General features: G+C 40.6%; 1 protein-coding gene across 1 annotated transcript in view; it reads left to right on the top strand.

Annotated features, from left to right (window-relative positions):
• Positions 1 to 13,780, top strand: part of LOC106588220 (low density lipoprotein receptor-related protein 12) — a 39,661-nt gene that overhangs the window by 19,712 nt on the left and 6,169 nt on the right. Inside the window, exons 4-5 of the mRNA XM_014176997.2 lie at positions 6,763 to 6,965; positions 10,776 to 10,954. Coding sequence (XP_014032472.1) covers positions 6,763 to 6,965; positions 10,776 to 10,954 — 382 coding nt within the window. The remainder of the gene's footprint in view (positions 1 to 6,762; positions 6,966 to 10,775; positions 10,955 to 13,780) is intronic.

Raw genomic sequence — 13,780 nt, 5'->3', positions numbered from 1 at the left:
AAGTGGTCAGATGACGTGGATGCTACGCTACAGGACTGTTTTGTTAACACAGACTGGAATATGTTCTGTGATTCATCCAATGGCATTGAGGAGTTTACCACCTCAGTCACCGGATTCATCAATACAGTTGTGGCCAAAAATATTGGCACCCTTGCACTTTTTTCAAGTAACTCACTAATTGTATTTGGTCTCCACAATTCTTTATTTCACTGTTAATATTACAGAACCTTTATTTTTGATTCAGAATGTAATATATCCATTTAAATCAGAAAATAAACAGAAATGGCATTGACAAAATTATTGACACCCTAGACTGCAATCAAGCGCTTCCTATAACCATCAATGAGCTTCCTGCACCTCTGTACAGTCAGTTTGGCCCACTCCTCTTGTGCAAACTGCTCCAGTTCTACCAGATTAGAAGGGTGCCTTCTCCTAACTGCTGTTTTCAGATCTCTCTACAAGTTTTCAATGGGATTTAGATCTGGACTCATTGATGACCACTTCAGAACAGTCCAACGTTTTGTCTTGAATCATTCCTGGGTGCTTTTTGAAGTGTGTTTGGGGTCATTGTCCTGCTGGAAGAACCATGACCTGGGTCTGACATTGCGCTCCAAAATACCTTGGTATTCACCTGACTTCATGATGCCATGCACACGTTCCAGGCACAACCCCAAAACATCACTCAACCTCCATGTTTGACTGTAGGGAAGGTGTTATTTTCTTTGAAAGCTTCATTATGTTTTCCGTAAACATAGAGATGGTGTGCTTTACCAAAAACCTCTAATTTGGTCTCATCTGTCCACAGAAAATTCTCCCAGAAGGATTTTGGCATGTTCAGATGTGTTTTGGCAATTGCAGTCGGGCTTTCTTATGTCTTTCTCTCAGCAGTGGGTCCTCCTGGGTCTCCTACCATATAATTTAGTAAATTATTCTGATTTTTTTGTTTTGTTCAACTGCACACCGAAGACATGCATATATGGATACCAAAATATGTTTTAATTTCAACAGTTTTCTGGAAGAAATGGTGCATTATTTGAAAAAATTACAAGGGTGCCAATATCTTTGTCCGCGACTGGTCGTGCATCGATGACGTCATCCCCACAGTGACCATAGGTATATATATCCTAACCAGAAGCCATGGATTACAGGCAACATCCGCACCCAGCTAAAGCTGCCGATTTCAAGGACTTGGGACACTAATCCAGACGCTTATAAGAAATCCTGCTATTCCCTCAGACGAACCATCAAACAGGCAAAGCATCAATACATGACTAAGATTGAATCTTACTACACTGGCTCTGTCGCTCGTCGGATGTGCCAGGGCTTGCAAACTATTATGGACTACAAAGGGAAACCCAGCCGCGACCTGCTCAGTGACGTGAGCTGACCCAACTGGCTAAATAACTTTTATGCTCGCTTCGAGGCAAGCAATGCTTTTTCAGTTCTGCCCACAAATGTTCTATAGGATTGAGGTCAGGGGTCCAATACCTTGACTTTGTTGCGCTTAAGCCATTTTGCCACAACTTTGGAAGTATGCTTGGGGTCATTATCCATTTGGAAGACCCATTTGTGACCAAGCTTTAACTTCCTGACTGATGTCTTGAGATGTTGCTTCAATATATCCACGTAATTTCCCGCCTCATGATGCCATCTATTTTGTGAAGTGCACCAGTCCCTCCTGCAGCAAAGCACCCCCACAACATGATGCTGCCACCCCCGTGCTTCACGGTTGGGATGGTGTTCTTCGGCTTGCAAGCCTCCACCTTTTTCCTCCAAACATAACGATGGTCATTATGGCCGAACAGTTCTATTTTTGTTTCATCAGACCAGAGGACATTTCTCCAAAAAGTACATTCTTTAAAACCATGTGCAGTTGCAAACCGTAGTCTGGCTTTTTTATGGCGGTTTTGGAGCAGTGGCTTCTTCCTTGCTGAGCGGCCTTTCAGGTTATGTCGATATAGGACTTGTTTTACTGTGAATATAGATACTTTTTTACCTGTTTCCTCCAGCATCATCACAAGGTCCTTTGCTGTTGTTCTGGGATTGATTTGCACTTTTCGCAAAGTACGTTCATCTCTAGGAGACAGAATGCGTCTCCTTCCTGAGCGGTATGACAGCTGCATGGTCCCATGGTGTTTATACTTGCGTACTATTGTTTGTACAGATGAACGTGGTACCTTCAGGCGTTTGGAAATTGCTCCTAAGGATAAATCAGACTTGTGGAGGTCTGAGGTCTTGGCTGATTTCATTTGATTTTTCCATGATGTCAAGTAAAGAGGCTCTGAGTTTGAAGGTAAGCCTTGAAATATATCCACAGGTGCACCTCCAATTGACTCAAATTATGTCAATCAGAAGCTTCTAAAGCCATGACATAATTTTCTGCAATTTTCCAAGCTGTTTAAAGGCACAGTCGACTTAGTGTATGTAAACCTCTGACCCACTGGAATTGTGATACAGTGAAATAATCTGTCTGTCTAAACAATTGTTGGAAAACTTTGTGTCATGCACAAAGTAGATGTCCTAACCTACTAGCCAAAACGATTGTTTGTTAACCTCTCTAGGGTAGGTGGCACCAAATCGTCCCACCTACGCAACAGCCAGTCTAATCCCGTGGCGCGATATTCAAATACCTTAAAAATGCAATTACTTCAATTTCTCAAACATATAACTATTTTACACCATTTTAAAGACAAGACTCTCCTTTATCTAACCACACTGTCCGATTTCAAAAAGGCTTTACAACGAAAGCAAAACATTAGATTATGTCAGCAGAGTACCCAGCCAGAAATAATCAGACACCCATTTTTCAAGCTAGCATATAATGTCACATAAACCCAAACCACAGCTAAATGCAGCACTAACCTTTGATGATCTTCATCAGATGACAACCCTAGGACATTAGGTTATACAATACATGCATGTTTTGTTCAATCAAGTTCATATTTATATCAAAAACCAGCTTTTTACATTAGCATGTGACGTTCAGAACTAGCATACCCCCCGCAAACTTCCGGGGAATTTACTAACAATTTACTAAATTACTCACGATAAACGTTCACAAAAAGCATAACAATTATTTTAAGAATTATAGATACAGAACTCCTCTATGCACTCGATATGTCCGATTTTAAAATAGCTTTTTGGTGAAAGCACATTTTGCAATATTCTAAGTACATAGCCCAGCCATCACGGGCTAGCTATTTAGACACCCAGCAAGTTTAGCCTTCACCAAAATCAGATTTACTATAACAAAAATGTTATTACCTTTGCTGTTCTTCGTCAGAATGCACTCCCAGGACTTCTACTTCAATAACAAATGTTGGTTTGGTCCCAAATAATCCATCGTTATATCCAAACAGCGGCGTTTTGTTCGTGCGTTCTAGACACTATCCGAAATGGTAAATCAGGGGTTACGAGCATGGCGCATTTCGTGACAAAAAAATTCTAAATATTCCATTACCGTACTTCGAAGCATGTCAACCGCTGTTTAAAATCAATTTTTATGCAATTTATCTCGTAAAAAAGCGATAATATTCCGACCGGGAATCTGCGTTTCGGTAAATAGAGGGAAAAAAAGAAGACGGGGGCGACCAGTGCACGCGCCTAAGCCCACTGTCCCCTGATCGGCCACTTGACAAAGGCGATAATGTGTTTCAGCCTGGGGCTGGAATGACGACATTAAGCTTTTTCCCGGGCTCTGAGAGCCGTGGGAAGTGTCACGTTACCGCAGAGATCCTTTGTTATGGAAAGAGATGTCAAAGAAAGCCAATAAATGGTCAGACAGGCCACTTCCTGTAAAGGAATCTCTCAGGTTTTTGCCTGCCATATGAGTTCTGTTATACTCACAGACACCATTCAAACAGTTTTATAAACTTTAGGGTGTTTTCTATCCATATCTAATACGTATATGCATATTCTAGTTACTGGGTAGGAGTAGTAACCAGATTAAATCGGGTACGTTTTTTATCCGGCGGTGTAAATACTGCCCCCTAGCCCTAAGAGGTTAAGGACAGACCGCCTCACCAATATCCAATGGTAGAGCGTGGCGCGAAATACAAATACCTCAAAAATGCTATAACTTCAATTTCTCAAACATATGACTATTTTACACCATTTTAAAGACAAGACTCTCGTTAATCTAACCACATTGTCCGATTTCAAAAAGGCTTTACAGCGAAAGCAAAACATTAGATTATGTCAGGAGAGTACCCTGCCAAAAATAATCACACAGCCATTTTCAAAGCAAGCATATATGTCACAAAAACCAAAACCACAGCTAAATGCAGCACTAACCTTTGATGATCTTCATCAGATGACACTCCTAGGACATTGTTATACAATACATGCATGTTTTGTTCAATCAAGTTCATATTTATATCAAAAACCAGCTTTTTACATTAGCATGTGATGTTCAGAACTAACATACCCACCGCAAAGATCCGGTGAATTTACTAAATTACTCATGATAAACGTTCACAAAATACATAACAATTATTTTAAGAATTATAGATACAGAACTCCTTTATGCAATCGCGGTGTCAGATTTTAAAATAGCTTTTCGGCGAAAGCTCATTTTGTAATATTCTGAGTAGATAGCCCGGCCATCACGGCTAGCTATTTTGACACCCACCAAGTTTGGGACAACCTAAACTCAGAATTACTATTAGAAAAATTGGATTACCTTTGCTGTTCTTCGTCAGAATGCACTCCCAGCACTTCTACTTCAACAATAAATGCTGTTTTGGTTCCAAATAATCCATAGTTATATTGAAATAGCTCTGTTTTGTTTGTGCGTTCAGGTCACTATCCGAAGGGTGACGCGCGAGCGCATTTCGTGACAAAAAAATTAAAAATATTCCATTACCGTACTTCGAAGCATGTCAAACGCTGTTTAAAATCAATTTTTTTGCAATTTTTCTCGTAAAATAGCAATAATATTCCAACCGGGCGACATTGTATTCATTCAAAGGCTGAAAGAAAAAAATTGAGTAGTCTTGTGACCGCGCATCTCCAGTGTCACTGTCCCCAGGCTGACCACTCACAAATTCTCCTGTTCTTCGCCCAGAGACAGCAGACACCCCATTCCACTTTCTGGCGCCTTCTGAGAGCCAATGGAAGCCTTAGAAAATGTCACATATTTTTGATAGAGATGCAACAGAAGGAGAACAAAGTGTCAGACAGGGCACTTCCTGTATGGAATCTTCTCAGGTTTTGGCCTGCCATATGAGTTTGGTTATACTCACAGACACCGTTCAAACAGTTTTAGAAACTTTTGTGTTTTCTATCCAAATCTACTAATTATATGCATATTCTAGTTTCTGGGCAGGAGTAGTAACCAGATTAAATCGGGTATGTTTTTTGTCCGGCTGTGAAAATACTGCCCCCTATCCCAAACAGGTTAACAAGAATTTTGTGGAGTGGTTGAAAAACAAGTTTTAATGACTCCAACTTAAGTGTATGTAAACGTCCGACTTCAACTGTATGTACAGTCACTGTGGGGACAACAACATCGATGCACTTATTGATGAAGCCAGTGACTGTTGTGGTGTACTCCTCAATGGTATCGGAAGAGTCCTGGAACATATTCCAGTCTGTGCTAGCAAAACAGTCCTGTAGCTTAGTATCTGCGTCACCTGACCACTTCCGTATTGAGCGAGTCACTGATACTTCCTGCTTTAGTATTTGCTTGTAAGCAGGAATCAGGACGATAGCGTTATGGTCAGATTTGCCAAATGGAGGGCGAGGGAGATCTTTGTACGTATCTTTGTGTGTGTGACGTAAAGGTTGTCTAGAGTTTTTTTCCCTCTGGTTGCACATGTTACATGCTGGTATAAATGAGATCAAACGGATTTAAATTTCCCTGCGTTGAAGTCCCTGGCCAAAAGGAACGCCGCCTATGGATGAGCACCGACCAGAGTGCTGACAGCAACTTGCCTTTTCTTTTTGGCAGTGCTGTGTCCATGGTTACCAGCACAGAAATAGACCCTGTTTAGTGGTTAAGAACAAACAGAAAATGCAATCTATCAATGACCATTAATGGGCAACAGGGCTTGCATGCAAAAACAACACTTGATAAATTCACTAAATTAGCGAATGTGTTAGTAGTGTTTATACGCAAGTCGTGGTTCTACACATTAGTAATGTAAGTGGTTTTACTCTCTTTATTTTTTTTAATAAAAGCAGTTCAGTATTGGTTATGTCTCATCCAATGTATTCTAACCCTGGAGGAAAGTCAACTAGTCATATCAGGGAAATACATTGATTATCTTTATTGTTGGGAAACTTCTTTCAACTGTTTGCTTTTTTCCAGCATGTACCCTATGAAAGTCGCTCATATCGAGGACATCCAATTTACAGACTTCGACGAGATATGTGGTTTTCTTACCTACTTCAGATGAATGCACTTATTGTAGTTCGCTCTGGATAAGAGTGTCTATAAAGCTAGAATCCTTAATTAGTGAAACTGCCATGTCCTTTTGGGATATTTCAACAAGTTACTGCAAACAACGAACACTCGAACATCAATGCACGCGCATTAGAACAGCAGAATATGTACTGCACATTTTATTTTACCACGCTGCTAGACACTCCTCTCCATTGTTTCATCAACAAAACAATAACAAAGACGCTGGGGCGAACAGTGGTGCTGTTTCCCAAAATGCGGATTCGATCTTTAACATACTAAATTGTGAAATGTACAGTACATGAATGGTTTTTACTGTCGGGAAACCTCTTTTAACCCTTTGCCATTTCTCCCCCCAGTTTCCAGGACTTTGAGATCCAGAGCTCTCACCGTTGCGGCCTGGACTGGATCTCCATTAGCACCTACAAGAACCTGGACAGCTACCGGGCATGTGGCTCATCCATCCCAGCCCCTTACATTTCCTCCCAGGACCACGTGTGGATCAAGTTCCACTCGGACGACATCATGACCGGCAAGGGCTTCAGGCTGTCTTATATAACAGGTAGCACCGCTCGCAGAGTCATGCTATTTATATCTGTAGCAAGGGCTACTGTACAGTCAGATCAGAGATGACATGTGGACAGATGTCTACTGGTGGTGAGGATGTTACTACCCCCAAGAGAAAAGAGAGAAAGCAGCTTTTATTTTTTTTGTCCTCTTTCTATGCTTTTCTCTCTGTTGTCTCCAAGCATTGGATTTTCAAACGTGTAAAAAGACAGAGGATCAGAGGCTCACGGATTGTGTACGTCGATAAATGAACATATAAAGAAATTGATTCTGCTGATATAATGTTGATCAACTTGATCAGCTTGATCAATAGGCACTATCATTGTACATCATTTAACTAAATGATCCCACAATTTTTGCTTGATTGTCACTAATGGTAAAACATTTTTAAATGGTCACAAAGTGCATTAACCTCTATGGGCTAGGTGGGACGCTAGCGTGCCACCCGTGGTGCACTCCATCAACAGCAGGTGCATTTCAAGAGCGGCAAATTTGAATCCAAATAAATGTCAAAATTCACATTTTTCAAACATACAACTATTTTACACCCTTTGAAAGATAAACATCTCCTTAATCTAACCACGTTTTACGATTTCAAAAAGGTTTTACGGCGAAAGCATAAATTTAGAGTATGTTAGGACAGTACATTTACAAGAGTTGTGTGTAATGTTTTGTCAATTCAAAGACAGGGTAACCAAAACCATAAAACCAGCTAAAATGATGCACTAACCTTTTACAATCTCCATCAGATGACACTCCTAGGACATTATGTTAGACAATGCATGCATTTTTAGTTCTATCAAGTTCATATTTATATCCAAAAACAGCGTTTTACTATGGCATTGATGTTGAGGAAATCGTTTCCCTCCAATAACCGGCAGTCAAGTCAGCGTCACAAATTAAATAATTAAAATTAGAAAACATTGGTAAAATATTATATTGTCATTTAAAGAATTATAGATGTACATCTCTTGAACGCAATCAACTTGCCAGATTTAAAAATAACCTTACTGGGAAATCACACTTTGCAATAATCTGAGCACTGCGCCCAGAAAAATACGCGTTGCGATACAGACTAGACGTCATGTTGGGGAGATCTAAAATCGAAAATACTATGTAAATAATCCATTACCTTTGATTCTCTTCATCAGATATCACTTCCAGGTATCACAGGTCCATAACGAATGTAGTTTTGTTCAAAAAAGCTCATCATTTATGTCCAAAAATCTCCGTCTTGTTAGCACATGATCTAAGCCAGCCGGACTTCTCGTCATGAACGAGGGGAATAAATATATTTACGTTCGTTCAAACATGTCAAACGTTGTATAGCATAAATCATTAGGGCCTTTTTTAACCAGAACATGAATAATATTCAAGGTGGACGAATGCATACTCTTTTATAACCTATTGGAACGAGGGTACCCAACATGAACTCGCGCGCCAGGTGTCTAATGGGACATCATCGTTCCATGGCTCTTGTTCGGTCAGATCTCCCTCCAGAAGACTCAAAACACTTTGTAAAGGCTGGTGACATCTAGTGGAAGCAATAGGAAGTGCCAAAATATTCCTCAGCCCCTGTGTTTTTCAATGGGATAGGTTTAAAGGTAATACAACACATCAGGTATCCACTTCCTGTCAGAAAATGTCTCAGGGTTTTGCCTGCCAAATGAGTTCTGTTATACTCACAGACACCATTCAAACAGTTTTAGAAACTTTAGAGTGTTTTCTATCCATATATAATAAGTATATGCATATTCTAGTTACTGGGTAGGATTAGTAACCAGATTAAATCGGGTACATTTTTTTTATCCAGACGTGCAAATGCTGCCCCCTAGCCCTATCAGGTTAAATGGTGGCATTTCCCCTAGGGCTGTTGCGGTGACCGTATTACCGCCACACCGGCGGTCACGAGTCATGAAGGCAGTCAAATTACACGTGACCATTTAGTCACGGTAATTAGGCTTCTCCCAGCTCTGATGCTGCTGCTGGTCATATAGTAGCCTACCAAACTTGCTAACTGCCTGGTACTCAGCACTTTATTGGCCCTCTATTTACTCTGACATCAATGCAAATGCAATCGAAAATCTAATCAAACACTTCATTAGAGCCCATGAGCTCATGTTGCGCAACATTTCTATACGCTATGCAATTGCGTGAGAAAACAGAGTGATGGCCTCTATTAAAAAGAGGAGGATCCCATCACCTTTCTATAGACTAGGCCTACTATATTTATTTCTCAACTTTCCTAATATTAAGCACATTATTTATCTTTACAACAGGAGTATAGCCTACCTGGCTGGCATGAAAATAAACCACAGGGAAAAGCGTTCTCCATTCACTATTTAAGTGCATGTATTTTTTCCCGCTGACCCTGTTTCGATACAGGTGCATGATAATGGTCCATTCTTAATCCAAAACAAATTTCACACATATATTATTTAGTATATGTAAAGACGAGATTAAATCAAGAATAGTCTGATGGGTGACAATATTAGCCTATCACTTGTGAAAATATATCACTTGTGAATGATGCCCAGCATAAGAAACTGCATTTTTTTGTGACTTTTTCAAATCATAATTGCACACCTCGTGTTGCCTAGCCCAAAGCCCTATATGTTTTGATAAGGTTTGGATCAACTAAAGTGGCCAAATAACTTCTTAAAATTAAGTATATTAATCCGCTGTACAAGGGATGTAGAGCCTAACTGGCAGACCCAAGCAGTGTGTGAGTTTCAAGTTTGGGGAAGACACTTTTATAATAATGGTGCATTTTTATGGTGAAAATTATTACATGCATAATTGCATTTGTGATCACTTCTGATAATGGTGTTTTCCCGCTTATGATAATGGTGTTGTGCGCTAATGGAACATTTGCGCTTATAGTGTGCATTGCTGCGCTTATTATGTGAAGAAATAGCCTAATAGTTTATCAACAGTTTAAGCTAAACGTTCTGATCTGTTGCGTCAGCCACATTGCGTAAAAAGGTATTTTGATGTTAGTGGTTGTATTAATTTAGGATCTATCGCATCCCACAACTGTCCCAGACTATGTTTGGAATATTTATTGCCACCTTGAAATTCTAAGCATTATCAAGTGCTTGTCAAATTGTGAATGAGTGACTGATGTAGTGTGTACACCCTACTCAAGAAACAAAGCACAGCTCATGCCTTTCAAGCTACTTTTTTCAAATCATCATTAGAGTCGCATCATGCAGCCTTACAATGTATTAAACATCAAAACATATATCCCAACGTTTGTAGAACTGAAATTACACTAATAACTCTAAATGAAGCATATAGGAATAGGTATTTCTTTGTTAACCGCTCAACACAGAATAGCCGCACGTGCGCACCCCCTCAATTGTTTGGAAAAAATGTCCTTTCTATTTTATTCAGCTTTGTTCAATTGTATTCTTCATACACTATAAAATAATGCCACAGAATTCTAAGCAAATCTTGTCTGCTAAATGAACTAGTGTAGCCCACAGCCATTTGGCATAGCCAGATCAGGACCTAACATTAGGACAACATTTCTTCATATCATGGTTCTTTAGACCCGTTTTTAAAATAAATAATGGATTTATTGTGACGATGTAGGCCATATTATATGGCTTTATTAGACTTTTTAAAATATATATGTTCCAAAGGTCTGCATCAGTGGCAGGGATGTGTGGAAGCCAGGAGATGAGAAAATGTGTTTATGTTGATTAACGGTCAATTACCGTGAGACCGACAGATATTTGCTTGACAATCACCGGCTGACGAACTTTCATGACCGCCACAGCCCTAATATTCCTAATTTCAGGAAAATCGGAGATGATCAGCTGCGACTTGGACCAGTTCCACTGCTCCAACGGAAAGTGCATCCCGGAGTCATGGAAGTGCAACACCATGGACGAGTGTGGTGACAACTCTGACGAGGAGCTGTGCGTCCAGCCCAACCCCTCGGCAGCATTCTCCTTCCAGCCCTGTGCCTTCAACCAGGTATCTCATTTACATACAGTACCAGTCAAAAGTTTGGACACCTACTCATTCAAGGGTTTTTCTTTAAATCTATTATTTGCTACATTGTAGAATAATAGTGAAGACATCAACTGTGAAATAACACATATGGAATCATTTAGTAACCAAAAAAGTGTTAAACAAATCAAAATATATTTTAGATTTTAGATTCTTCAAAGTGGTAACCTTTTGCCTTGATGAAAGCTTTGCACACTCTTGGCATTCTCTCAACCAGCTTCATGAGGAATACTTTTCCAACAGTCTTGAAGGAGTTCCCACATATGCTGAGCACGTGTTGGCCGCTTTTCCTTCACTCTGCGGTCCAACTCATCCCAAACCATCTCAATTGGGTTGAGGTTTGGTGATTGTGGAGGCCAGGTCATCTGATGCAGCGCTCCATCACTCTCCTTGGTCAAATAGCCCTTACACAGCCTGGAGGTGTGTTGGGTCATTGTCCTGTTGAAAAACAAATGATAGTCCCACTAAGCACAAACCAGATGGGATGGCGTATCGCTGCAGAATGCTGTGGTTGCCATGCTTTTTAAGTGTGCCTTGGATTCTAAATAAATCACAGACAGTGTCACCAGCAAGCACCATCACACCTCCTCCTCTGTGCTTCACGGTGGGAACCACACATGCAGAGATCATTCGTTCACCTACTAGACACTGCGGTTGGAACCAAAACTCTCAAATTTGGACTCATCAGTCCAAAGGACAGATTTCCACCCGTCTAATGTCCGTTGCTCGTGTTTCTTGGCTCAAGCAAGTCTCTTCTTCTTATTGGTGTTCTGTAGTAGTGGTTTCTTTGTAGCAATTTGACCATGAAGGCCTGATTCATGCAGTGTCTGAACAGTTGATGTTGAGATGTGTCTGTTACTTGAACTCTGAAGCATATATTTCAGCTGCAATTTCTGAGGCTGGTAACTCTAATGAACTTATCCTCTGCAGCAGAGGTAAATCTGGGTCTTCCTTTCCTGTGGCGGTCCTCATGAGAGCCAGTTTCATCATAACGCTTGATGGCTTTTGCGACTGCACTTGAAGAAACTCCGGATTGACTGACCTTCATGTCTTAAAGTAATGATGGGGGGTCGTTTCTCTTTGCTTATTTGAGCTGTTCTTGCTATAATATGGATTTGGTATTTCACTAAATAGGGCTATCTTCTGTATACCACCACTGCCTTGTTACAACATAACTGATTGGCTCAAATGCATTAAGAAGGAAAGAAATTCCACAAATGAACTTTAACAAGCCACACCTGTTAATTGAAATGCAATCCAGGTGACTACCTCATGAAGGGAATGCCAAGAGAGTGCAAAGCTTTCATCAAGGCAGAAGGTGACCACTTTGAAGAATCTAAAATTTCAAATATATTTTGATTTGTTTAACCCTTTTTTGGTTACTACATGATTCCATATGTGTTATTTCACAGCTGATGTCGTCACTATTATTCTACAATGTAGAAAATAGTCAAAATAAAGAAAAACCCTGGAATGAGTAGGTGTGTCCAAACATTTGACTGCTACTGTAAGTATTCACACCCCTGAGTCAATACATGTTAGAATCATCTTCGGCTGCGATTACAGCTGTGACTCTTTCTGGGTAAGTCTCTAAGAGCTTTGCACACCTGGATTGTATAATTTTTGCATATTATGAATTTTTCAAATTCTTCAAGCTCTGTCAAATTGGTTATTGGTCATTGCTAGACAGCCATTTTCCAGTCTTTAATTATTTATTTTTTGCCCTTTTTCTCCCCAATTTTCGTGGTATCTAATTGGTAGTCTTGTCTCATCGCTGCAACTCTCGAATGGACTCGGGAGAGGCGAAGGTCGAGAGCCGTGCATCCTCCGAAACACAACCCTGCCAAGCCGCACTGCTTCATGACAAAATGCTCACTTAACCCGGAAGCCAGCCGTACCAATGTGTCGGAGGAAACTCCGTACACCTGGCGACCGTGTCAGTGTGCACTGCGCCCGGCCCACCACAGGAGTTGCTAGAGAGACATGGACAACCCAGCCGGCCAAACCCTCCCCTAATCCGGACGACTCTGGGCCAATTGTGCGCCGCCTCATGGGTCTCCCGGTCGCGGCCGGCTGCAACACAGCCTAGGATCGAACCAGGATCTGTAGTGACGTAGCCAGCACTTCAATGCAGTGCCTTAGACCGCTGCGCCATGCGGGAGGCCCTCAATGTTTTACTCTTGACATAGATTTTCAAGCCAATTTTAAAACTGTAATTAGGCCACTTTGAAACGTTCAATGTAATTTTGGTAAGCAACTCGTGTATATTTGGCTCCCAGTATCTGTTGGAAAGCAGACTGAACCAGGTTTTCCTATAGGATTTTGCCTGTGCTTAACTCTATTCCATTTTTATCCCCCCAAAAACTCCCTAGTCCTTGCCGATGACAAGCATATCCGTAACATGATGCAGCCACCACCATCCTCAAAAATATGAAGAGTTGTACTCAGTGATGTGTTGTGCTGGATTTGCCCCGAACATAACACTTTGTATTCAGGACAGAAAGTTAATTTCTTTCACACATTTTTTGCATTTTTATTTTAATGCCTTATTGCAAACATGCATGTCATGGAATATTTTTATTTGGTATAGGCTTCCTTCTTTTCACTCTGTCATTTAGGTTAGTATTGTGGAGTAACTAAATTTGACATTTTTGTCATTTAGCAGATGCTTTTCTCAAGATCAACTTACAGTAGTGAGTGCATACATTTTTCATACTATTTCGTACTGTTCCCCTATGGGAATCGAACCCATAACACTGGCATTGCAAGTGCCATGCTCTATGAACTGAG

Source organism: Salmo salar, chromosome ssa27 (genome assembly GCF_905237065.1).
Source record: "Salmo salar chromosome ssa27, Ssal_v3.1, whole genome shotgun sequence".
Lineage (NCBI taxonomy): Eukaryota > Metazoa > Chordata > Actinopteri > Salmoniformes > Salmonidae > Salmo > Salmo salar.
This window is presented reverse-complemented; position numbering and strand designations above follow the sequence as displayed.